This window comes from Chlorocebus sabaeus, chromosome X, assembly GCF_047675955.1.
Source record: "Chlorocebus sabaeus isolate Y175 chromosome X, mChlSab1.0.hap1, whole genome shotgun sequence".
NCBI classification, from domain to species: domain Eukaryota; kingdom Metazoa; phylum Chordata; class Mammalia; order Primates; family Cercopithecidae; genus Chlorocebus; species Chlorocebus sabaeus.
This window is the reverse complement of record NC_132933.1, coordinates 78,054,993-78,081,485: the sequence shown is the minus strand read 5'-3', so window position 1 is coordinate 78,081,485 and position 26,493 is coordinate 78,054,993. Positions and strand designations below refer to the sequence as shown.

The 26,493-nt window shown below is 38.5% G+C and overlaps 1 protein-coding gene across 1 annotated transcript in view; it reads right to left on the bottom strand.

Moving 5' to 3' along the window:
* Positions 1-14,496: 14,496 nt before the first annotated feature.
* The window catches only part of NEXMIF (neurite extension and migration factor), a 197,612-nt gene continuing 185,615 nt past the window's right edge, over positions 14,497-26,493 (bottom strand). Inside the window, exons 2-4 of the mRNA XM_007992100.3 lie at positions 23,002-23,127; positions 17,514-21,891; positions 14,497-16,912 (exon numbers count right to left, since the gene is read on the bottom strand). Of these exons, the coding sequence (XP_007990291.2) occupies positions 16,819-16,912; positions 17,514-21,891; positions 23,002-23,080 (4,551 nt within the window). The 5' untranslated portion in view covers positions 23,081-23,127 and the 3' untranslated portion in view covers positions 14,497-16,818. The remainder of the gene's footprint in view (positions 16,913-17,513; positions 21,892-23,001; positions 23,128-26,493) is intronic.

Below are 26,493 nucleotides of genomic sequence, written 5' to 3'. Positions count from 1 at the left end.
TGCAGGACTGCTGCCGCCCGTCTGGAGAGAGCAGCTTTTTATTTGTAGACAAGGAAAGTGATGGGCACTGACTTCCTCTAAAGAATAAAACTCTGGGCCAGGTGCGGTGGCTCACACCAGTAAAAAAAAAAAAAAAAAAAAAAAAAAAAGAAAGAAAGAATGAGAAAAACCCTACAATAATGTAATATCTCACCCCAATTAAAATGGCTTTTATTAAAAAAACGAAAAATGGGTGCAGCACACCAACATGGCACAAGTATACATATGTAACAAACCTGCACGTTATGCACATGTACCCTAGAACTTAAAGTATAATAAAAAAAAAAAAAACAAAAAACAAAAACGAAAAATAACAGATACTGGTGAGGATGTAGAGAAAAGGAACCCTCATAACCCGTTGGTGGGAATGTAAATTAGTACAGCCACTATGGAATGCATACCCCCCCCCCAAAAAAAGGAAATCAGTATATTGAATAGATATCTGTACTCCCATGTTTAGAGATATCTGTACTCCCAGTGCTGCAGCACTGCTTACGAAAGCCAAGATATGGAATCAACCTAAGTGTCCATCAACAGAAGAATGAAAAAAGAAAATGTGGTATATATACACAATGGGATATTATTCAGCCATAAAAAAGTGAAATCCTGTCATTTGCAGCAACATTGATGGAACTGTAGTTCATTATGTTAAGCGAAATAAGCCAAGCACAGAAAGACAAATATCACATGTTCTCACTTATCAATGGAAGCTAAAATTAGATCTCATGGAGGTAGAGAGTTGATTGGCAATTACCAGAGGCTGGGAATAGTAGAGGGGAGGGGAAATGAAGTGAGGTGTGTTAATGTGTACAAAAATACAGTTTGATAGAAGGAATAAGATCTAATGTTCTATAGCACAATAGGGTGTCTATAGTTAACAATAATATATTGTATATTTTAAAAAAGCTAGACAAGAAGAATTGAAATGTTGTCAACATAAAGAAAAGATAAAAGTTCAAGGTGATAGATATTCCAATTACTCTGATTTGATCATGATCATTACATGTATGCATGTATCAAAATATCACGTATACCCCCAAAATATGTATAAGTTATATATCGATAAAAAAAGGAAAGAAGACAGTCACTGTGCAGGGAAAAGTTTTGCATATCATATTTCTGAAAAAGAAGTTGCATTTAGAATATAAGAGAACTCTAAAAATTAAATAATGAGACAAATAATCCAATTAAAAATGGGCGAAAAATATTGGAATAGACATGTTTCCAAGGAAGATAAAGGAATGGCTAAGAAGTACATGAAAAGATACTAAATGCCAGTATGAGATACCACTCTACAATTACTGGAATGACTGTAATCAGTACAACAGACAAATGTTGATTACAATGTGGAGAAACTGGAACCCTTAGTCATTGTTTGTGGGAATGTAAAATATCACAACCCCTTTAGAAAACAATGTGGCCGTTTCTTCAAATATTCAACATAGAGGTCCCAATGACCAAGCAGTTCCACTCCTGGTAATCTACCCAAAAGAACTGAAAACATATGTCCACACAAAAGCTGGTACACAAATGTTCACAGCAGCACTATTTACAATACTCAGAAAGTGGAAATGACCCAATTGTCTCAATTGATGACTGGATAGACAAAATGTGCTATAGCCATACACAAAAGACTACATATTATATGATTCCATTTAAATGAAATGTGATGTAAAGGCAAATCTATAGAGACAGAAAGATTAGTGGTTGCTCTTATATGGAGCTGGAAACAGGGATTCAATGTAAACAGGAATAGGGTATCTTTCTTTTAAAAAAACTTTTATGTTATGTTCAGGGGTCCATATGCAGGTTTGTTGCATAGGTAAACTTGTGTCATGGGAGTTCGTTGTACAGATTATTTCATCACCCAGGTATTAGTTTTTTTCATGATTCTCTCCCTCCTCCCACCCCCACCCTTCGATAGGCCCCAGTGTGTATTGTTCCCCTCTACATGTCCATGTGTCCTCATCATTTAGTGCCCCCTTATAAGTAAGAACATGCAGTATTTGGTTTCCTGTTCCTGCATTAGTTTGCTAAGGATAATGGCCTCCAGCTCCATCCATGTCCCTGCAAAGGACACGATCTTGTTCTTTTTTGTGTCTGCATAGTATCTCATGGTGTATATGTAGCACATTTTCTCTATCTGGTCTACCATTGATAGATATTTAGGTTGATTCTATGTCTTCGCTACTGGAAACAGTGTGGCAATGAATATATGTCTGCATGTGTCTTTATAATGGAATGATTTATATTCCTTTGGGTATATACCTGGTAATAGGATTGTTGGGTCGATAGTATTTCTGTCTTTAGGTCTTCAAGGAATTGCCACACTGTCTTCCATAATGGTTGAATTAATTTACACTCCCACCAACATTATATAGGTGTTTCTTTTTCTCCACAACCTCGCCAAGATGTTATTTTTTGGCTTTTTAATAATAGCCATTCTGACTGGTGTGAAATGGTATCTCATTGTGGTTTTAATTTGCATTTCTCTAATGATTGGTGATGTTGAGCTTTTTTTCATATGCATGTAGGCCACATATATATCTTCTTTTGAAAATGAAGAAGATTTTCAAAAATGAAAATGTGAAATGTCTGTTCACGTCCTTTGCTCACTTTTAAATGTTTTTTTTTTTTTTTTTTTTTTTTTGTAATTTTAAGTTCCTTATAGATGTCAGATAGTAGACCTTTGTCGGATGCGTAGTTTGCAAATATTTTCTCGCATTCTGTAGGTTGTCTGTTTACGCTATAGATAGTTTCTTTTGCTGTGCAGAAGCTCTTTAGTTTAATTAGATCCCATTTATCAATTTTTGCTTTTATTGCAATTTCTTTTGGAGTCTTCCTCATGAAATCTTTGCCAGGGTATATGTTCTGAATGGTATTGCTTATGTTGTCTTCTAGGGTTTTTATAGTTTTGGATTTTACGTTTAAGTCTTTAATCCATCTTGAATTAATTCTTGTACACGGTGTAAGGAAGGGGTCCAGTGTCAATCTTCTGCATATAGCTAGCCAGTTTTTCCAGCAGCATTTATTGAATAGGGATTCCTTTCCCCATTGCTCTTTTTTTTTTGTCCGGTTTTTTTAAGATCAGACAGTTGTAGGTGTGTAGTCTTATTTCTAGATTCTTTATTCTGTTCTATTGGTCTATGTGTCTGTTTTTGTACCAGTACCATACTGTTTTGGTTTCTGTAGTCCTGTAGTGTAGTTTGAAATCAGGTAGCATGATGCTTCCAGCTTTGCTCGTTTTGCTTAGGATTGCCTTGGCTATTTGGGCTCTGTTTTGGTTCCATATGAATTTTAAAATAGTTTTTTTTCCCAGTTCTGTGAAGAATCTCAATGTTAGTTTAATAAGAATAGCACTGAATTTATAAACTGTTTTGGGCACAATTGCCATTTTATTTTTTTCAGTTTCTAAAAGCCGAGAAAGTATGGCCTTTTAAAAGATATTGATTCTTCCTCTCCACGAGCATGGAATGCTTTCCATTTGTTTGTGTCATCTCTGATTTCTTTGAGCGGTGGTTTGTAGTTCTCCTTGTGGAGCTCTTTCACCTCCCTAGTTAGCTGTGTTCCTATGTATTTTATTCTTTTTGTGGCATTGTGAATGGGATTTTGTTCCTGATTTGGCTCTTGGCTTGACTGTTGTTGTACAGGAATGTATAGGAATCTTAGCAATTTTTTCACATTGATTTTGTGTCCTGAAACTTTGCTGAAGTCATGAGCTGAAGAAGATTTTGGGTTGAGACTATGGGGTTTTCTAGATGTAGGATTATATCGTCTGCAAACAGGGATAGTTTGACTTTCTCTTTTTCTATTTGGATGCCCTTATTTCTTTCTCTTGCCTGATTGCCCTGGCCAAGACTTCCAATATCATGTTGAATAGGAGTGATAAGAGAGGGCATTCTTGTCTTGTGCCTGTTTTCAAGGGGAATGCTTCCAGCTTTTGCCCATTAAGTATAATCTTAACTGGGTTTGTCGTATATGGCTTTGGAATAAGGTATCTTATGGGGGTAATGGAAATGTTGTAAAACTGGATTATGGCAATTGTTAAATAATTTAGTAAATTTTTCAAAAATTATTGAATTTTACACTTAGGTGGCTGAATTTTGTGGTATGTAAATTATATCTCAAGTCACGTTCTAAGAATCTATCATTCAGACCTCCATTTTTCAACCATCTAGTCGACAGGACAGAGTATACCATGACTATGAGGTTATGAACAATTTATTCTCCCAATTTTTTATTTTATCCATTATAGAATCATGGGGGAATAACTCACTTCTCAAATAATTCTTTCCAAATAATCAGTGCAAAAGAATTTATTTTAAGAAAGGCAAACTCAGGAGGTTGAGGCTGCAGTGAGCCATGATCATGCCACTGTGCTCCAGCTTGGACACCAGTGTGAGACTCTGTCTCTAAAAACAACAACCAAAAAGGCTGGGAGTGGTGGCTCATGCCTGTGATCCCAACACTTTGGGCAGATCACCTGAGGTCAGGAGTTTGAGACCAACCTGACCAACATGGTGAAACCCTGTCTGTACTAAAAATACAAAAATTAGCCAGGTGTGGTGGTGGGCACCTGTAATCCTCGCTACTTGGGAGGTTGAGGCAGGACAATCGCTTGAACCTGGGAGATGGAGGTTGCAGTGAGCTGAAATCGTGCCACCGCACTCCAGCCTGGGCGACAGAGTGAGACTCTGTCTCAAATAAGAAGAAAAAAAAAAAAGTAAAAGAGGGCAAAAATTTTAAAGTTATTTTTATTATACCATCAATAGGAAAGGCTAAATAGTCACGTCTTCTGATCAACAGGACATATCGGGGAAGAGTTGGTAAGTCAATGCAAAGTTACTGATTTGCAGAAGAGTGGATGCTGCCTGATTTAGTTGATCTATTGTAATTCAACTTTCTCACTTTGGTAGTTTCAATACTTTAAAAATATTTATAAGCCATTTTAATTTAAACATGTGATAAAAGCTTTTGAGATTTGCAAAACTGTACCTGCTTAACATGAGCTTGTGTGGTGAGAATATAAATTTTCTTTGTTTAATTTTAAGCTTAAAACAGTCAAAAGGAAAGTGTATTTGTTTTTTAAGAACCTGAGGCAAATTTAATTCCCAATGCTCACTTTCCTGTGGGGATCCAGTGATTGAGTTTTTAATTGAGTAACTCTCTTGTAAAATGCAAAATGATGGGTTTATTTCCCTTCTAGAACTTACTAAGGAAATATACAGAAACAGGTGCATATTTTTAAAATTTTAAGCTTCAGAATAGTTTGACATATTCAGTTAGACTGATACAAGTTACTGTGCATTAATGGTTATGTATTTTATGGTTTGAAACAATGCCTGAGCTGGGGAGAGTCTTGAAGTTCTAACTATCAGGGGGTTAAAACTAGGGCCATCGAGATTAAGTCAAAGTCAAAGACAAGTGAGGCTTGTCTGCATTTTATTTAAGGAGTGTGTCCATCAATAGTTCACGTAATCCAAAGTTAGTATAATTCTGACAAAAGACAGAAGGTATTTCTATTTAATGACTAAAGTGATACCAAAATGTGGCAATAGCATAACACAGCTTATCTTTCACATACTTGCCCACTTTGAAATTGATTATGTTCTTCCTGATAATTTTTTTACTTGAACTATTTCAAAAGTTGCATGCATAGTCAAACTCTCAATATTTTGTATTATACTATCTTAAATTTGCATAGTTAAAATCCCATAAACTGTGACCAAATTGGAACATGTAAAGCAGTACTCTCTGGTATCATCTCTCTACTCCTTTCCAGCCACACTGGCTGTCTTCTAGTTCCTTGAGTACTAAGTACCGCATGCTTTTCCTACCAAAGGACCTTCACATGTGCTCTTTCTGGGATGTTACCCACTCTCATCCCCAACTTCTTCTTCACCTTCACTCATGCTTAGGGTGCCACCCTCAATATCAGGTCAGGTTTCTTCATCAGTGGTTCTCATGAAAGTATATTCCTTCAGAGTTCTTATTTCAGTTTTAAATTATATACTCATAATTGAAGTGCATTTTTGATTAAGTTTTATAAGGAAAGAGTCAAATTTCCATTTTGCTCTCAGTAGCTAGCATGGTTGCTGACACACAAATGGTGCTTAACAATAATTTGTTGAATGAATTAATTGAATTAATGAACAAATATCCATAGTTGCTTCATTAAACTATAATTTGGCTACAGCAGCCCAGATAATAAAATGAATCATGGGTTTTATTTATTTTTATTTTTATTTTTTGAGATGGAGTTTCACTCTTGTCTCCCATGCTGGAGTGCAACGGTGTGATCTCGGCTTACTGCAACTTCCACCTCCCAGGTTCAAGCGATTCTCGTGCCTCAGCCTCCTGAGTAGCTGGGATTACAGCCGCACACTGCCACGCCCGGCTAATTTTTGTATTTTTAGTAGAGACAGGGTTTCACCATGTTGGCCAGGCTGATCACGAACTCCTGACCTCAAGTGATCCGCCTGCCTGGGCCTCACAAAGTGCTAGGATTACAAGTGTGAGCCACTGCACCTGGCCCATGGGTTTTAAAAGGGAAGGACCCTTTGATATTATAATAATAGGTAATGTTTATTGAACCTTTTATACATGTACCAGTCACTATTTTAAATGCTTTTTGTGCATTATCTCGTTTAATTCTCCCTCAAATCCTGTGAGATAGGCATCATAATTATTCTCACTTTACTGGTGAGGAAGTTGAGATAGGTCTTATTGTTATCAAGAGGAAAGCTTGGATTCAATCTGGGCAGTCTGACTTCACACTTTATGCTCTTAAATGTTATCTAGCCCAAACCCACCATTTTCCAGATGAGGAAATTGAGGCCCAGAAGGGAAGTGACTTGTTCAAATTCTTAAACCAATTTAATGGCAAAGCCAGGAGTAGAACCCAGGTAATCTGGATTAATAATGTGTAGCTTTAACTAGCTTATTCGGCTACTGATAATAAATTAACTCTAATAATAAATGTTTAATATAATGACTCTTCTAATTTTATCTTTAAAATGTTATCTTTCTCCAAATGAAGATCAGAGGCTCTTTGAGCCAGCAGTTTACTAATTTTCTTAGATGAACACCTAATAAAAGGAGAATTATTTTGGGAAGGGAGATGGAGTTATTTCTAAGGAATCAAAATAAGAACTATTAGTAAAACACTTAACATTTACTAAAAAGTAGCAAATGTTAAGTATGACCTGACTGCTCAACTGGTGCCAAGGCTTTACAAGAAGGTCTTTGATCTTCCCGACAAGCCTATGGGAACAATAGTATTGTTATACCAGGTTTTTTTTTTTTTTTTTTTTTTTTTTTTTTTTTTTTTGTGGGGGCTGGTGATTAGAGGCTCTGGGATATAGAGAGATTAAAATAATTGGTCCCGGCTGGGCGCGGTGGCTCACGCCTGTAATCCCAGCACTTTGGGAGGCTGAGGCGGGTGGGTAACGAGGTCAGGAGATTGAGACCATCCTGGCTAACACAGTGAAACCCCGTCTCTGCTAAAAATACAAAAAATTAGCCAGGCGTGGTAACGGGCACCTGTAGTCCCAGCTACTCGGTGAGGCTGAGGCAGGAGAATGGTGTGAACCCGGGAGGCGGAGTTTGCAGTGAGCAGATATAGCGCCACAGCACTCCAGCCTGGGTGACAGAGCGAGACGCCATCTCAAAAAAAAAAAAAAAAAAAAAAAGTAATTGGTCCCAAATCACATAGCTAGTACGTGATGGATCTAAGCTCACTCTCAACTCTGATTCCAAAATAGGGAGAAGGATGGAAGGTGAGATATAGGCTACTGGCATTTTGTGACATTGTTCCCTCCATAACAATGGATGGAGGTTCTTTTGTTCCAAGGTACTTAAGAACAGCAAATCATTAGTTATTTTATATGTGATTTTTTATCTTAAATTGGCCACTGGGTGTTTTTTAATTTAAAGTATTAAATTATACCTGTCTGTTTTGCCTGTGAGCGCCTAGAGGGAAACACATGTGCTTTATATTTCAATTCTTTGTTTTCCTAGCATCTAGCACAATATCTGACACAGAGTGAACTGTTTATTGAATAATGGCTATTAATATGAATATTTATCATATTTTTGACATGGTATAGTTAATACAGTTATGCTGGTAAATGAATTTTGAGTTACAGACATGGGATTGTGATAAGACAAACATAAAGGGCTTTGCCAGCTCTGGTGAAACTCTTTGAAGATTATCTGTTGTGCAATCTTGAGGAAGTTTACTGCACCAATCTTTGTCCCAATTTTCTTATATGTAAAATAGGGAAGAAGCTTCCTTTGCAGGGTTGTTGTGAGAAATTATAATTCACGTAAAGTAACCGACACATAGCAGACAATAAATAAATGAGCTATCATCTTGGGTCAGTGAAGGGGAGATAGACTGAGATTCCATTATGAGGTGGGGAAGATGTTTTAGGGAATTCATGCCCCTAATATAGCAGTTTTTAATTTGTGACTTCCACGAAATTCTATGTAAAATTCTGAATATGTTTGTTTTTCTGGGGAGAAGGCCCACTGATTTAATTCATTTCTTAAAGTGGTATGTGGCCTAAAAAGTTTAATAACTATAGCTCCAATTACTTTTAAATAGAAACCTGTATTAAAACAGTGCCATAATCACCCCTCCCCAAAATTAGGTCCATCAAAACTCAGTTCCAAGACAGATCAAATGCCTTTAGACAAAGGACCTACCATCTTCCCCCTGAGCTCTAGTATGATCTCAACTTTTATCAGGGAAGAACAAAAATGATGTGAAACCACAGGGAAAAGAATGGGACCACTCGCTTACCCCAACTCTGCCACTAGTTTTGTGCAAGAAGAATCTTTATCTAAGGCCATATTCACCAGAATACACCTCTGAATCCTGCAAGGTGTGAAGAATACGCATTTGGAATCTCTATCACATGTGAAACTTCTAGAACCTGAGAGAAATGAAGCTTAGAGCATTAAATAGATCTGATCATAGGGTCTTTAACTGCTCTGCCCCTCATTCCCCATCCTTTCTCACCCCTTAGCCCTGAAATTCAAAATCTCCTTCACTCTTTAAATTAATGAGTTGGGGGTTTGGTTTCAATGTCTCATGGTCCATGGTGAAGAGAAAAAGACAATACAGTGCATATTAAACAAAGGACTATCTGATTGTCTTTTGGTGTTAAATGATCTTCTGTGATTTGATAACAAATAATTTTTTAAAATACTCCCTGCTGAGCACAATAAAAAGTTGGCTACTATAAAGACTCTCCTTTCCATTTCTTTTTTCTTGTTAAAAAAATTTCCAGGTACAGCATGGGCAACATAGTGAAACACGGTCTCTACAAAAAATAGAAAAATTAGCCAGGCGTGGTGGTGCACATCTGTAGTCCCAGCTCCTTGGGAGGCTGAGATGAGAGGATCACTTGACCTGGGAAGTGTAGGTTGCAGTGAGCCAAAATTGTGCCACTGCACTCTAGTCTAGGTGGCAGAGCGAGACACTGTCTCAAAAAAAAAAAAAAAAAAAAAATTTCCAGGTGTGAAATCCAAGTCCAAAAACCACTGAATTAGGACAATGTTGCAATAATCCAGGTGAAATACCATGAAAGCTTGAATTAAGGCAGTGGTAATAGTGATAAAAAGGCAGGAGAATTGAGAGTGACCAGTTGGATGTGAGGTTGGAAGAGGCATGAGTTGCTGGCTTGGATGGTGGTTGACAGCATCATTCACTGAGCTAGGGCACACTCAGAGGGTAAAGAGCTAGAGCACACTCAGACTTGAATAAATGTCTGAGGATATTGCTGAATGTCCAAGTAGAAACAGCCAGCCTACAACTGAAAATATAAGCCAGGAACATGGGGGAGATTTGTGGACATCTAGGTGGTAGCTGAAGTGGTAGAAGTGGATGAGGTTATCCAGTGAGAAGAGAGACATTTCCTCATGCACATTTTTTAATTTCTTTGAGCAGTGGTGTTCAAAACCAAGGAAGTGACTGTTGGCTCATGTGTGCCTCAATGATGTTGCTACGGTTAGCCAGGACTCTAGGCTCTGATGGGTGACTCAAATGGTTTGGGCAATTGAAAACAAAGTTCAATTTTTCTAGACATAGCAAATACTTTGAAATACTGGGTACTGTAGGGACTGAGTTCAGAAAAGTCCTGAATAAAGGAAACGAGGTCCATGAGTGAGTGGTAAGTAACATGACGTAGGAACTGTAGGGAATTATGGAAAATCTGACATCTTTTGGGTACCAGGCAAATCAGCATTTATTACTTTCAATAAACAGCTTTAACACTTTGAGAGGACTGCATCTCTGCAGATTCCATCTGAATCACAAAACAAAGACACAATTTGTTTTAAGGTCTCTGAAGACTGGACACACTAGAAGATGATTCCTCAATTTGAGGGGCAAAAGAATCCCCTACACAAAACTCTAGCCCAGTGCTTCTCAAACTTTAACATGCACACAAAACACCCAGGGATCTTGTTAAAATTCAGATTCTCATTAAACAGAATTGGTGTAGGGCTTGGAATTTGGCATTCCTAACAAGTTCCCAGATGATGGTAATGCTGCTGGTCTAGTCAAAGTGTTACTCAAAGTATGATTAGAACCTTCTATGGTAATTTGACATTGATGAGTGGACTTATCTCAAACAGGGTACCAACTTTTTGCAATTCGTTTCTTTCCCCTTATGTTTATCTCAAAATGTAATCTTACATGTTAAACCTAATACTTTTGGGCTTTTATTTTGCATATCTTTTTTTCCATTTAACTTTCTTAGAAATTCATTTTTGTTGTGTTTTATAATTGTATTAGTCTGTGATGGATTGCAAAAACTATTGGTCCCTCACCACAGAGAGTTTGAGAAACACTGCTCTAGATGATAAAGAACGTTTTATTTGGGACATAGATTTAATTAGAAATGGTTTGATTTCTAATACATATGATTCTAAAGCAGTATTTTAAATTTTTCTTTTTATTTATTTCATAAACAATAACAAAACTCAGCTAGGTAACATTATGACAGTTTCACCGTACATTCAGTCACAAATATTTGAAACCTTCGCAACAAGAACAACAAAACCAGAAGTGTTACAAGAATAATTTACAAGAAAATCTATAAAACAGCAAGAAGCTCACAAATGTTCATTTTCTTTTGCACAAGATCACTACACTCTTTCACAACATGTTTTGCGTTACAAAATTTCCAACAAAAGTGTATTTTTTTTCTTTGTATTGTGGTTTCTAAAACCAGAAACTTTGAAGTAAATATCCTTTTATTAGCACCTAGTGGTGCAGAAAAAGGAAAACTCTCACATACAGACACTTCACAGCACTTTTCTAAGAAAAATATACACTTACAAAATATGTTACAAATTGGCACACTTAAAAATATACAAGATTTTGTAGACGTCTTAAGAGTGATCCTTAAGCTTTATACTTCAATTGATTCTACAGGTTATTTATAAAGCTTAACTCTAAAAGAAAAAAAGGCAAATAATTTCCTAACATTTTTAAGTTGCAGTGTCATATGTCAAACAGAAACTTAGATTACATTCATAAAAAGGGCCTCTAACACTTTTATTTTAAATTTTCTTAAATGCTTAAGGGGCTTGGGGAAGAAGAAAAAAACTGGGAATAATCATTTTCTTTAGCACCATAAATCAGCAACTTACTAAAGAGGTGCATTCAGTTCTATGGAAACTAAGGACTAGTACATTCAAAACTCTGTAGGCAGCAAACTCGTCAGTGCTACAGGTATCCCAGTAGAGCATCTTAAGATTTCCACTCTCCTCATGGGGAGTGAAAAACAAAAGGCCTCCTCTAGTCTTCATTCTAAGCCATTTTTTGTGCTGTAAATAACCAGTCATCTCTCAAACAGGCAGAATGATTTCAGTATCTCTTTTCTTCTTTTTGAAATGGGATGTCATTCTGAGACTCAGAAACCCCTGAGCTTGTTAGATGGACAGACATCCTTTCCATCTTATGTGGATGAGTGTTTCTTCAGTGTCTTTAGTATCAATTTACCCAGACACTGATTTTGAAAGCCTCATTCACACCGTAAACTTTGTACTAAACCTCTATCTTTTACATTGTCCTTCTCCAATGTCTTACCTCTTAGTTACGATTCTGAAACCAAGAGTACATCTCAAGTACATAGCTGCAATGGGAGCTCTGCTTCATGACTGTAGCTAATGTTTAATGCTGAGTAAAAAATGTGCCTTAAAGGGTAGCCTGAGTCCTGTCATCAAAATAATCACAAGCTGGTTGAGGACCCTCAAGCTGATGATGGTGTTTCCCAAGTTAAACAGAAAATTTTTTTCTCCCTTATTTGGGTCTTTGAGAAACCTTTACAAAATCCCTGGCCTACATTTTGTTGACGAGATTCCTGTTTGTTACTAAAAGTTTGATTTTGGTACTAAATCTTCTAAATGTAACTATAGGCTTAGTGAATTTTATGATTAGAAAACAAACCAACCTCACATTAGTTTTATTTTATAAAAAGAACATATTTCTGTAGTGATGGGCAGTCATTAAAAAAATCCCTAAATGAAAATGGTAACTCCTTAAATTAGATAATTTCTCAATAATAAAGGAGAAAATAAACATTTCTATTTCTAGCAATAGTTAGGACTAGCTAGTGCTCCATTCTCCTCTTCAGCATAGAAACTTAGCTCTCTTCAATTCTTGGAACTGTTCTGAGAGCATCTGTAAGCTGAAGACATGTTTGATCTACATCACACTGGTCCAGCTTGGTAATAGCAAGCATGGCTAAAAGGTCCTTGGATATGGTTTTTCTCCTTTAGGCAGTAAATGCTAATTCAAACCTACTAAAACAGAAATTCACTAGAACTGCAAAACCTCACATAGGACTTAGGATGCTTGCTAGAGTTGTTTATAGCTTTTGAAGCATCCTTTTGCCTCTTTCTTACACACATATACACATACTCCCCTCCCTCGCCCCCTCACACACGCAGATGCTTCCCAGCAAGGAAAAAGTTCAGAGAAGGTGAAAGTTATCACAAAAGCCCAGCTAGCACCAAGGACTTCAGTGAGATGGCTGAAGAAGTGATGATCAAAGTAATGCAGGAGGTTTGAAAACATTAGGAAAAGGTAAGGCCTTGACACATAGTTGCACAGAGTAACAAGAAGTCAGAAGGGAAAGCTGGGAGGAAGCAGCATATGTGAAGAAGCTGGTATAAGAGACCTTGGAGAGGCAGAAAGGATGGTCACTGGTTCAAGCCAATTATCAAAGCCCAAACATGACCTCCAAAGTCTCAATACCCTTCTCCATATAGTATAGCACCTAACCAGGGCAGGAGATGAGACCTATTCTTAACAGATCTTCAGGGAAAAGGAATTTCTAAGTTTCCTCAGTCATGTGATATAATTTGTCCATGTGGGCATGAGTGTGTGTTTAAAATTATATTTGAGGGATGAAGTACCACCTATTAGGTACAATGTACACTATTTGGGCGATGGGTACACTAAAAGCCCAGATTTCACCACTAAGCAATATATCCATGTAACACAACTGTCCTGTACCTCTAATCCATAAAAATAAAAAAAATTTAATTAAAAATTAGATTTGAAAATAGCCAAAGCAATTAAAGTCAATTAAGAATGGGAAGGTTTCCCTCTGAACTTCCAGAACAAAGCAGCCTGACTAAGATTGTTGAGCCCTGACAATTTGGGCAGGTGGGATATAAGAGCATAAAAGAAAAATTCTAAGACCAAGGTCTGAGATTAAGTAAGAAGAATAAGGCAGGTTACCATTTCCAGGAAAGTAAAGATTAAATGGGACTCTGTTAGGGAGGCATTAATAGGAAACAGCTTCTCAGAGGGGAGAGGTTAGAAGGGAGTGGTAATCAGGAGTTTCAGACCAAGGATAATATATATTTCTGACTTGAGATACCAGTGATAGGGCAAAATACTATTTTTATACTCTACTAAGGCAGCTGGTTATGACAGGAAGAAAAAGAACTGTGAGAGCAGAGACAGGACCAACAAAATGCGAAATGATGAACATCTCAGAACACAATGTACTGAGAGGAATATTAAATGCAATTAAGAGAATAAACATCTTCTGCCTTGGCCTATTGCTCATTTCTCAAACTCTGTTTCTTTTTATGTTTCAGTACAAAGTGACTGGTTATGCGTCACTAATTTATATGTTAAAAGCATATAATACACTGCAGGCCAATTAAAAAGGTGCTTTAAAATAACAATTCTCTTTGGAGAAAGGGATGAACTATGCCCTAGAATTGGCCCTTGATGGGCTCCATAGGAGCAACTGAAAGAATATCCATTCCAAAGGACTTATGATAGCAAGTTCTCACAAGGAAATTATTTCCAACAGTTTCAGGCTGTCCTACCCCACTCACACCCCATTCTCCAAAGCTGAACTGATACCAAAAAAAAAAAAAAAAAAAAAAAAAAAAAAAAAAAAAAAAAAACCAAAACTGGGACAGCTGCTCCTGTATTTACTTTTAAAAAACACATTGTATTAATGGAACATTTTCTTTATTTTTTCATTAATTGCCACCTTTTCATTACATAGAAAGCACTCCACTCCTCTAAGCCAGCAGGTGACTCTGAGGTCTGGAGTCTTGGAGATCACAATACAGGCAGAGTTGGTGATTCCAAGCCAAAATTCAGCTGCAAAACAGAAAAAACAAAAACAAAAACAAAAACAAAACAAAGACCAGTTTCTAGGGACTGGCCACAGCATTTAGTACAGCTAGCTATCAGAAAAGAGAAACAGAAGAAGATTTTCCAGTTTGGTTATTTTCCCTTTTGGATGGTAGCTATAGGGCAGGAGACATATTTCATCTGGTGCCTTTCCACTAAGTAATTTTCCAGGGCTCACTGCACACAGAACATCAAAGCCTAGGAATGGGCCTGTACCAGCCTCACAGAATGCTCCTCACCCACGCATCCCCACAGACACAAGAGACTGACGCTGGGAACACACAAGATCAAGAACACAGGCTTGTTCATTTTACGACCCAGCTGTAAGGAATAGAGCAGGCTGGTGAAAGGAATCATGGACCGGGAAGTATATATACTTATATACATGACAGATTTCCTTCCATTTCTCTCTGACTACTTTCAAATGTTGCTTCTCTGTTTGTGAATACATTTAGGTGGCATTGACTAGGTAGGTTCATATTTTGCTTAAAATTTTCCTTTTGAAACATCTTCCCTTTTTTTGTTAAATCCCCTTTTTCCCTTCCCACTTACTCTCTACCCTCCCACCCCAGCCTATATATTCACAAGTTAATAGGTTAGTAACAATATTAGTAAGAATAGTAACAACGACAACAACTAACAATATTAATAATATTAATCCCCTATATCTGTATAGCACTTTATGATCTACAAAGCGCTCTCACATCCATTATCTCATCTGTGCCATAACGCATCAGTCATCAGATGCACAGGCCTTCAATTGTGCAAATAAAAGAGATCAAATGTTAGAAGTCAAGTGGTGAATAAAGGGGAAGAAAAATTAGTAGTGAGGAATGTTGGAGCTGTGAAATTTTTTTAAAAAGTAGGGGGAGTACTGAATAAAAAATGTGATTTTAAAATTTGTACTTAAAATTGAGATTTAAGTTTAACGTGTGGCATCAAATATTGGTTATCCTCAGACTAAGTATATATGGCCCAAATCAGTTGTTGCCACAAATTGTTCATCTTATCTGATAGTAAATGTAAAAATTTGGTTGAACTGGGATGCCTTAACATTTTCTTTAAATGACATTGGCATTGCAAGATTAAACACTGAAAGAACACTAAAGCCATGATATGAGTGCACTTTTGACAAAACTGGAATAAAACATTTAGGAAACTATTTAAATAAAATCATTCTATAGACTTCATTTATCATTAGTGTTGATTTTATAGCTATTTTTATAATTTATCCCAGACTATTATAAAATATATAAAACTGAGATATAAAGTATCAGCAATATAACTTTCACTTTAAATAATTTTCAGCTACAGATTTTGCTTTTAGAAAACAAACTTTCAAAGCAGCTGTTTTGTTTCCTTGTAAAACGTTCTGTAAATGCATATACTTGGGTCCCTGATGGACTTAGCTGTTGTGGTCTTCAGATTTTTCCAAAATTTTAACCCTTAGACAATGGAACAAGCAAATCTTTATTTTGCCTTGTTTAGCCTTGTTTCCATACAGGACAGTAGAGTTTAAAATTTTAAAAGAACGTGTGTGTGTGTATACATATATACACACACACACACACATATATATACATATATATGTTTGGGTGTGTATATATCCATTTAAAAATAATTAATGAGCTTTAAACTGTGGGTGAATCTGTGAGATGAGGTAAGAAAATTTGGCACATTTCAAACACTATCCTTTAATTTTGGTAAATTGTGTAACACAATATATTTTTCCACCATGATCTACAGGTGCTATCCACATAAGTGGGGGTGGTTAACAGCAAGAATCACTGGAATGTTTCTAGTAAATTAACAGGGACAAGTTCCCCAAATACAACCAAATGTTGATATAGAAGTAAAAATATATACAGTACAGTCACTTGTTTGTAGTTTTGGCACAATGTTTTCAATTTTTTCCTTGTGGGTAAATAGTGCATAAACTACTTGTGCAACTGTATGACTTTTTAAGTCTTTTACATAGAACATGAGATTAAAGTTTGCTCCAAAGACGTATTCCCACAATTTAAAATTCTTTTCTTTAAGCACTTACATGTCAACATACATACCACAAGGCATATTTTGAAAGAAATAAAACACAAACATCAAATGTCTTTCTGGAAAATGCAAGTCTCTTCTTCAAACACAGGTAAAACCCAAAAGGTTGTTTCTGCTTTTAGGAGATTGTAGTCGGAATCCCTGCAGAAAAATCAAACAATTTATGCCATCTTAGTTAGTTTTGGTGTATGTCCCACAAAGGGATCATACAAGCTAAATTTGTTAACATCATACTAGATGCCGTATGATGTAGAAAAAGATACAAATAGCACAGGGCACTAGAAAGCCCTCCTAATTGCCGCATGTTCAGATTTTGTTTTCCAACTAATGCTCTTTTGTTTAAATGATCTTGGCTTTTTGTCTACATGACTTTTAAATTCTATTTTTCAAAATCTGTCTTACTGCAAAGACTTTCGCTTCCAAAAATCATTCAAGAGCATATTTTAGTTCTATTTTCTTAATATGTAGTAACTAGTGATGAATAGCAGAAGAAAAAATAGCTTTGTTAGAGCTTATCCCTAGCCAAGCCACAACAAAATTGCCCAATCTTTTGGGTGGCTTAAAGGTATAGGGATTTTCATGCACTTTAAAATTTTCTTTTTAATTTGAAAAAGAAGGGAATGGGACAGTTTCTTTCATGCAAATTTTTGCTTTCAAGAGGGAAAAAATGAGGGACTGCGGGCTTAGTAGGTAGTAGGAGAGCTAAGGGTGCATCATCTCAGCCATACTGGTGCAGTATTACCTCAGTTTTTCAAAAGAAGCTGTCCCAGACTCATCCTTGTGGACCTGTTCTCGCTCCATGTGCTTTCCCTTACATTTCTCATCTCTCAGGGCCTTGGAGCTGGATTTGTGACGATATAGCTTTTTGTGTGTCGGTCCGTTATTGCCTAAAGTGCTCATGTTACTATACTTTTTATCAAAGAAGGTAGAGCGAGAGTCCTCGTTATAACCAGGCATGTTTGCACGACCAGGATCACCTATTGCTGTTTTCCCATTGCTTTTGCTCACACCCTTGATTGACCTGTGATTCTTAGTGGCTCCTGGGGACCCACTGTTGATCTTTTTCTTAGACTCCTGTGGTGTCCCAGCCAATATTTTGAGAGTTTTTAATTTTAGACTATTGGACTCAGGGGAGTAGAATATTTTGGGATCCCCATGGTGCTCCATGGGTTCCCACAGGGGCTCTATGGAGGCCATCATGAATCTCTGCACATCTGCCATACCAGAGGCAATGTTGGACAAGATATAGGAAGGCTCCTGAAACTCCCGTTGGTCATCATCCAGAAGGCTGTTGGTGTTGGTGCCCATGCTCATATCACTCCAGCCTGGGCTGCTCTCCTTCCCCAAGGCCCAATCTCCAGAAAGTCCCTTTTGACTTGGCATCTTCATAGAGGCCATAGGGCCACCATGTTGGATACATTCAGCCAATGTCTTCCCAGTGGAGGATATGGTGTTGGTTTGGCTTCCCCCACGGCCAATGCCAATTTGCATTTTCTCTCCATTGATGGCAGCCATGTATTTCCCTTTCTTTGTGGACTTAGGGACCTGGCGGGAGTTTTTGCTAGGTGGCTTTTCAATCCCCTTGTTGTTGCCTTTGAGGGATTTTTTCCTGGTGTTTTTCTGAGAAGAGCTTTGGTTCATAGCCCCACTCTTGGTGGGTGAACTTTTCTTTCTTGATTTTGACACTTTGTTGTTGGTACTAATTTGACCAGATGGATCATTAAATGTTGACAGGCAAGGGTTTTTTTGGAGCAGGCTGACAGAATCCTCATCATTGAACATATGGAACTGAAACTGGTGGTTATTTAAAGTAAATCCATCCTCCATTTGGACCTGCCGTGAAAGGGTACTGCAGTCCCACTTGATTTTTTCCACACTGTCCAATGGTCCTGGGACACCCTCTTGGAACCCCTTCAGTGTTCCTAGTGTCTTCATACTCTCACATCTGGTAATTTGAGGGGAAAGACTAGGGGTGTCCGGTGGGGACATCTCTGAAAGGGAAGAGTGACGGAATTTGTCAGGGGTGAAGTTGGATATATCCAGGAGATCAGTGGACTCCTTCAGTGGTGCTATCTCATCAATGCTTTGCTGGATCACCAGCTTAGGGCTGCAATGGGCCAGGAAGTCATCAGTGATATCATCATCGCCATCCTTTTCACAGGACTTCAAGCTTAAGGAGCAATAATTACTTGAGCTGACAGAGAGTGGGGCCATTGAATCAAAGCTAAAGAGCCGACCATCATCCATATTGACTGGCCCCTGTTGGAAAGGAAAGCAGATTTCTCCATTATTAAAGTGACATAATTGGTAAGAGTCATCAGATGGGAGTTGGGTATCTTGCACGGAGTCATACAGGACCTTGTTGCAATTACTGCCACCACTACTGAGGCAGATTGGATTGTATGTTGTAGGTGTGAGGTTATTTTCCATGGAGACTACTTGGGAGGCTCCAAATTCACTGGATTGGGTTGGGGCTATCTCCCTTGAGACTTCAGCCATGAATTCCTGGGTGCCAGGCGTAGCCTTGTTGGGCCACACATTTCCATAGTTGCTTGATTCCATTTTGAAGTTATGAGATGACTGCTGCAGCTCAGAGTCAGAGGATGAGGTGAGCACACAGTCTTGGGTAGGCTGGAGGGGTACAAATGATTTTTCAGTTTGAGTGAGGCTGCCTTCATTTTGCTCTGGAGAATGGTGGGTGAAGTATGAGATACTAGTGTTATTTGACAAGTCAGAAGCATCTAACAATGTCTGCAGATACCCTCCAGGGATAACAGGTATATTAGTGGTAACATTAGCTGACGATAAAGGCATTTCAGAAGAGCAGGTCGTTGGTAGAAAAGTGGAATTCTTAGCAGCCTTTGCCTCACGAAATTCAGATAGATGGCAACTGTTTGAGGTCCCAGGAATAACTTCATTCTTCAAATTAGCCTTGGAAGATTGGTCTTCCAAGAGAGGGCTCATTTGAACAATTGGTTTGCTTTCTTGCCCAGCAGCTTTGACTTTCTTAGATTTTAACCTAGCTTCACTTTTAAATTTGATTTTGTTGAGCACTTTCCTCTCTGGCCCCTTAAACTCTGTGTCTTGGGCTTTGACTTTCACAGAGTCAGGGCCTGTAATGTCATTTAAATGTGATCCATTTGCACAGCTAGGGGCACCCAGAGGTGCTGACTTCAGTGTACCTTTTAGGCCTCCATCTTCTTTACGATTACTAGCTTGCCTCTGATCATTGCATAATGAAATCTGTTTACTACTTGCTGAAATTTCAATGGATGGGATTCTTTGAATCCTGTGCCTGTTGCCAAGTTTAGATTTTCGTTTGCGAGCAGGTGGCAGAAATGACACCTCAAAGCTACCTGGTTCAAAGCTTTGCTTTTGGGAAAAAGGTGTCTTGATGGAGTCCATGTTGGTGTTTCTCTGCTTCTTCTTCTTTTGCCAGAAGCCTTTCAAGGGTGCCAGTTTGGCATATTTGTTGAGCTGATTCTCACTCAAATTCACTGTTGTCTCACTGGCATCCACCTTACCCAACTTCACCAGCATGTTCTTCTCACCTTTAAAGCGATTAATGATGATATATTTGATAATAACAGGGGGCTCCTTACGGGTTACTTTTCTTCTCTTTTTGGGACACCATTCATCATCATCTTCCTCTTTGGAACCAACTGGCAGCCATTCCTTCCTCTCATTTACTTTTTCACCCTCTAGTGAGTCAACATCATATAGATAATCTTCACTGTATCTGACTTTTCTCTTGGCTCGCAGCCCATAGTTCTGTTGGGAGGAGGAGCTGCCAGAATTAGTGTCCCGAGCCATATAGCGACTACAGTCCTTGATCTCACCCATAGAATCATATGAGATCTCAATGAAGGAACTATCATCACTGAAATTCCCTGATGTATCCAAGCAATTAGCAAGATGGCCCTGCTTTGGATTCTTAAGTTGCTCTACTTCAGTCCCACTGCATGGTTTATTTAAGGCAGACTTTTCTCCATTATCCTTTCCATCTTTCTTCTCTACACCTTTGTCTTCCTGTCCTTCCTCTTTGCCTTTCTTCTTGTCCAAGTTTTTATCTTCCTCCCCCCAGATGATGCTCACATCAGGGACCTTGAATTGGGAAAAATCACTGCTCTGCTTCAGGGCCCCACTCTTAGACTCTCGCTTGGGGCAGGTAGTAAAGACGCTGGGGAAAAAGTTGAATTGGGCATCTTCCTGCATCAAAAGAGTAGTCTTGTCTCGAACGTTGTCCTGAAAGGACTCATACCGAATTTTCAGGGAGCAGACATCACTGCCTAGTGTTGATTCATCATCATCAAACATGTAGTTATCCACATCTTCTTCAGAGAATAGGTTGACAGACAGCTCATTCTTGGAACAGAGGTCAAGCAGTTCAATCTTACTTTCACTAATGAAAGTCTCAAAGTAACCCCAATCCTGATTGGAATTTGCAAGCAAAGCTTCTTCTGTATTGCACTTGTCTAACAGTAATGCCTCATAATAGCTTTTCTGAGCTGGATCCTCCAAGTCAATGTCAGGTTTCTCAGTTTCTCGTCTGTCTCCTGCCCTTGATTTATGCAGGGGGAAGCCTAGGAGCTGGTCTGAGAGCAGCTGCTCTCCATATTTCATATTTTCTCCAGCATTAATACACTGAATCCCTATATCAGAGACTGCACACGTTTCATAATCCCTATTTAGATCACCAACTTTCAGACTGATCCCTGGCTCAGGATCTACTGCATCCTTGGATTCCATGAAGCAGCCTAAGCAAGTCCGACTTGGCTGCATGAGGCAGTCCCCATTCAGAGCTGACATGCCTGCAGGCTCCACTATGGCAAATGGAGCTTTCTCACATTCATTGGGAAGTGACCATGTGTTCAGGCCTTTTGCAATGCCAGATGTGAGGGAGATGGCATTCACAGAAGCACTATTGGCAGCATGTTCGGGTGCTTCAATCAGGCCCAAAGGAGAGGGTGGGCTCTGCATACAGGACTTCTTAGAGGGTAGAGGCAGGAGACCCCTGGGATACATCAGGGTCTCCTTTTGCGCCACTGGTATAGGCTGGATAGGTGCAGCAGCTTCTAGAGCTGCAAATGACTTCATTGCCACATCCTGGTCCTCTGAGTCTAAGGAAAAGGGAAAGAAATGACAGGAATAAAATTAAGGGTCTTAGACCAGACTCATTAACTTTCTTTCCCTTGATCGGTTTCTGGTACTTGATCTTATTATATAAGCTAAGCCTTCACATCTCTATCTTTACAAATAAAAACTATGACATTAAAGAAACACCCTGATTTTATATTGAACATTCATGCAAGTGAAAAATAATAATTATTTAGGTCGAGTTTCTTCCTCAGAGAAAGGCAAAGCTCTCCTCAGAAATGAGAAAAGAATTGGACTGTTTGATCAATTAGAAAGTCAAGGCTTTTAAGGGGAAAATGCTCAGATGGAACATTAATACTTTTGAGCTACGAGGCTCAGGCCTGTCCCCTAGATCCATGTTCTGGAAGTTCCTAGTGACTCTACAAGTTCCCCTTCCTTCCTTCCTTTTTCATTTTTCCTTTTCCCTTTCCTTCCTTCTTCCCTTCCCTTCCTTTCCTTCTTTCTTCCCTTCCCTTCCCTTCCCTCCTTCTATCCTTCTTCTCTCTCTCTCTCGTTCTTTTTTTTTGACTGAATCTTGCTCTATTGCCCAGGCTGGAATGCAGCGGTGTGATCTCGGCTCACTGCAATCTCCATCTCCTGGGTTCAAGTGATTCTCATGCCTCAGCCTCCCGAGTAGCTGGGATTACAGGCGCCTGCCACCATACGGGCTAATTTTTTATAGTTTTGGTAGATACGGGGTTTTACCATGTTGCCTAGGCTGGTCTCAAACTCCTAACCTCAAATGATCTGCCCACCTCGGCCTCCCAAAGTACTGGGGTTACAGTTATGAGCCACTGCGCCCAGCTACTCTAGAAGTTCTAAGCCTCACATCAGAGCATATTTCTAATTCACTAGGAATTCTGAGGAACTTCATCTGACAGATATGATTTGGGAGGGCAAAGGGGTCAGATTCAATGCCTCTTAGGGACTCTTATAGCCCAGTTAGATATTTGGTGGAATAAAGTTTACAATTAACATTCATTTCAGAGGCATCCTGAACTCAACCTGTCTCAACTTTATGGGTATTGAAAATCCATAGTAATAACAGAGGACTACCAGGAGAGATATTATATACTATAATTAAATTCCCTTACCATTTTCTTTGACCCCATTAATCAGAGTGTTTTCTCCGCTGGCTGAGGCAACAATAGCCTTATCTTGTTGGTTATCCATGAATGTAACCTCTTATTGTTTCATTCCAAGTCCAAATGCTGTCCAACCTGCACATTTCAAATATATAATATCGGTCATTAAATTTGTTTTATTTTGTGTTTTATAGGTTATTTCAGCTAGAGGGGTCTTAAAAGGCTCACTGGGATTTACCTGTTTCCAGACTGACTTCATCACTGCTATTGTCTTTGTTTCACAATGGTTTTGTTTCACAATTTACACCTACCACATAAAGTCAATTTGGAAACTCACACTCATTCATACATCCTAGATCCTTCTATCACCTCTGGGCCATGATATTATTCAAAACTGAAATCCGAGGAAGCAGACAACGTATCCCTTCCTCCAAATAGTAATACATTTAACCTAATCATGGTTGCCTGATTAAGAAGGACACAAAGCAAAGACAAGACTAACCTGAGATAAGGTGTGTTTGTATGTGTGTTTGTGTGTGGCAATTAACTTTATTTTTGTTTGCCTCATTTCTATTTCAAATGATCAGATGCTCTTCAAAAACAAGGCAATTCATACACATACACACATATATATCATATTCAGATTTTCTCTTTCTGTGCCTTAAAATTTGACTGCTAAGGATGAAGGAGGTAGAGAATTCCTTGGTTTCTCAACTTCCAGGACTTTAACTTGGACTTTGACAAGTATTCCTCCACAGCAAGATTTTTAAAAATGTGACTACAAAGATTAGGTTTTCTGAAAAGGCCCCAGCATCGTCTGATATTTTTAGGGCATAGGACATATATCTATCTGTAGCCCTTCATCTCCTGCCCACCTACCTGAGTGGTATCTATATGCAAAATGATAGGAGATGAGATGGGGGTATCTGCCACATGCCACTACAACATCTTGCCCTCCCCCTGTCTCTAGACCTTCTCCCCAGCTGAGTATCTATCCCTTTATTAAAAAGCACATGGTATTGATAGTCAAGCAGCTATTATAAGAATCTCAATTGTATAGTCATTTATCCTAATGCATTCAATATACTATAAAAAGTAGGTCCAATATTGAGAAACAAGAAGCAGTAACAGTTTCACATGATTCAATCTATAAGATATTTTACCCATCTGGGCCTATTCCCTTATCTATAATTTTTTTTTTTTTTTTTTTTTGAGACGGAGTCTTTCTCTTGTCGCCCAGGCTGGAGTGCAGTGGCCGGATCTCAGCCCACTGCAAGCTCTGCCTCCTGGGTTCACACCATTCTCCTGCCTCAGCCTCCCGAGTAGCTGGGACTACAGGCGCCCGCCACCTCGCCCGGCTAGTTTTTTTGTATTTTTTAGTAGAGACGGGGTTTCACCGTGTTAGCCAAGATGGTCTCGATCTCCTGACCTCGTGATCCGCCCGTCTCGGCCTCCCAAAGTGCTGGGATTACAGGCTTGAGCCACCGTGCCCGGCCCCCTTATCTATAAAATATAAAGATTGTATTAGGCAGTCTCTCAGTTTCAAAAATGTTAGATGACTCTGGGCTTCCCCTAACACTTATATATTAGAATTGCCACATTTTCTTCTCATTTTATATGAGATCTGATTTGATGCATAGGCAGTAAACCATGGGTGCCAGAGAAAAGAGAAAAAATATGCTTACTTGTATTTACACAGAAAAGGGCTGGAGAGTTTTAAAAGATGGAGAGGAGTGGAGAGCAATGTCCAAGTCCCCACCCTTTGTCAAGGAGGGCTCATTTGTAGTAGAATTGAATGAACAGATTGGATATCTGCCTCTTCTTCAAAGAGGACCCTATGAATCAGATGGAATCATACTGCCATCATGGATTACTCTGTACATTTTTGTTTTGGAGTTCAGTAGAGCTTCAGCTATCATTTACTCCTCTTTTGCCCCTCCACTAAGTCCATGTTGGCAGGAACTTGATAAAGTGCAAATTACTTTTAGATTTCAATAATTTAATGTCTTCTTATCCCTTATATCTATAGTTAACTATAAGCAAGTCCATTTTTATCACCAGGAAGACCAAGGTATGGAAAGACAGACTATGATAGCCAAGGTTGTGAAACAACACAATGACAGATCTATGAAAAAAAACCCCAAGTTTCCTGACCAAGAGACTAGGTGTTTTTTCTTAAAACACAAAATACCATCTCCATGATTCTTACCAGTTCCAACCTCTGACTAAAACAGGGCTAGAGAAATACAAGTTTCCACATGTTGCTGATCTGTACTTCTATACCCTTTCAGGTAGGAAAATAAAGAACAGCTGCCACAGATAAGCATCGATTATCAGTAAAAATTAATGTACCATGAAATATATATAGGAACAATACATTTAAGTATCAACAATTATCCAATCTTTTTTTTTTTTTTTTTTTTTTTGAGACAGAGTCTCATTCCATCACCCAGGTGGAAGGCAGTGGCCCCTCTAGAGTTCAAGCGATTCTCATGTATCAGCCTCCTAAGTAACTGGAATTAACAGGCACGCATCAGCATGCCCAGCTAATTTTTGTATTTTTAGTAGAAATGGGATTTCGTCATGTTGGCCAGGCTGGTCTTGAACTCCTGACCTCAAGCGATCCACCTGCCTCAGCCTCCTGAAGTGCTGGATTACAGGCATGAGCAACTGTGTCTAGCCAATTATCCAATCTTTTCAGACAGGACAAGAACACTATGTCAGGGGACATATTAGTGCTGCTGTAACTTTACTCTGGGATGTTATTTCCCTAAGAACACAAATTGCTTCTAATAGAAAAATCTGGTCAAGCACCCAGGATTTATGACTCTGAAGTAAAGGAAATCTTATAGGGTTGAGAATAGAGAGGAGATACACTTTGGCAAGAGATAAAGAAGAGGTAGAGGGGGGACATGGGAGCTTGGATGTATAATTAATTACCTCATAAGTTGGGTTCTATTAGGGTCTAATTTTTTTGAAAAGAGAAAACTGAGTATCACAGATAGTAACTTAGTGATTATCAATAATTTGGGCCTTTGTTCTCCAGAATTAGACCTTGAGCAGACAATCCTTTAGTCCTTTCCTATGACTTTTCAAATCTCAGCTATAAACAGGACAACTAAAGGTATATATTTTCCTACATACCTATTTACTTATACCTTGGCTGCTTATAAAAATAATTTTGGAGAGGAATTATAATTTCTTACAGTTACAATACAAACAACTCTGGGCTTGCTTTAGCGTTCCCCCACTGATCAGCATTTTAGGACAGTAAATTAGGTGGGGTTTTAAAATCTATTTTGAGCTAAAATTGATTAACACTTTTGGAAGAATGTACAACAAATTGCTCTGCTGATCACAGTAAATTACACAGTGTAATGGCATTAAAATAACATTAGCATGGAGATGGTATTTTGAAGCAAGGAAATGTTCCATTAGACTGGAAAAGCAATCCCTCCTATCTGCCCTTCCCCTCAGTCAGGCTTGAGAAAGGCTCATAGA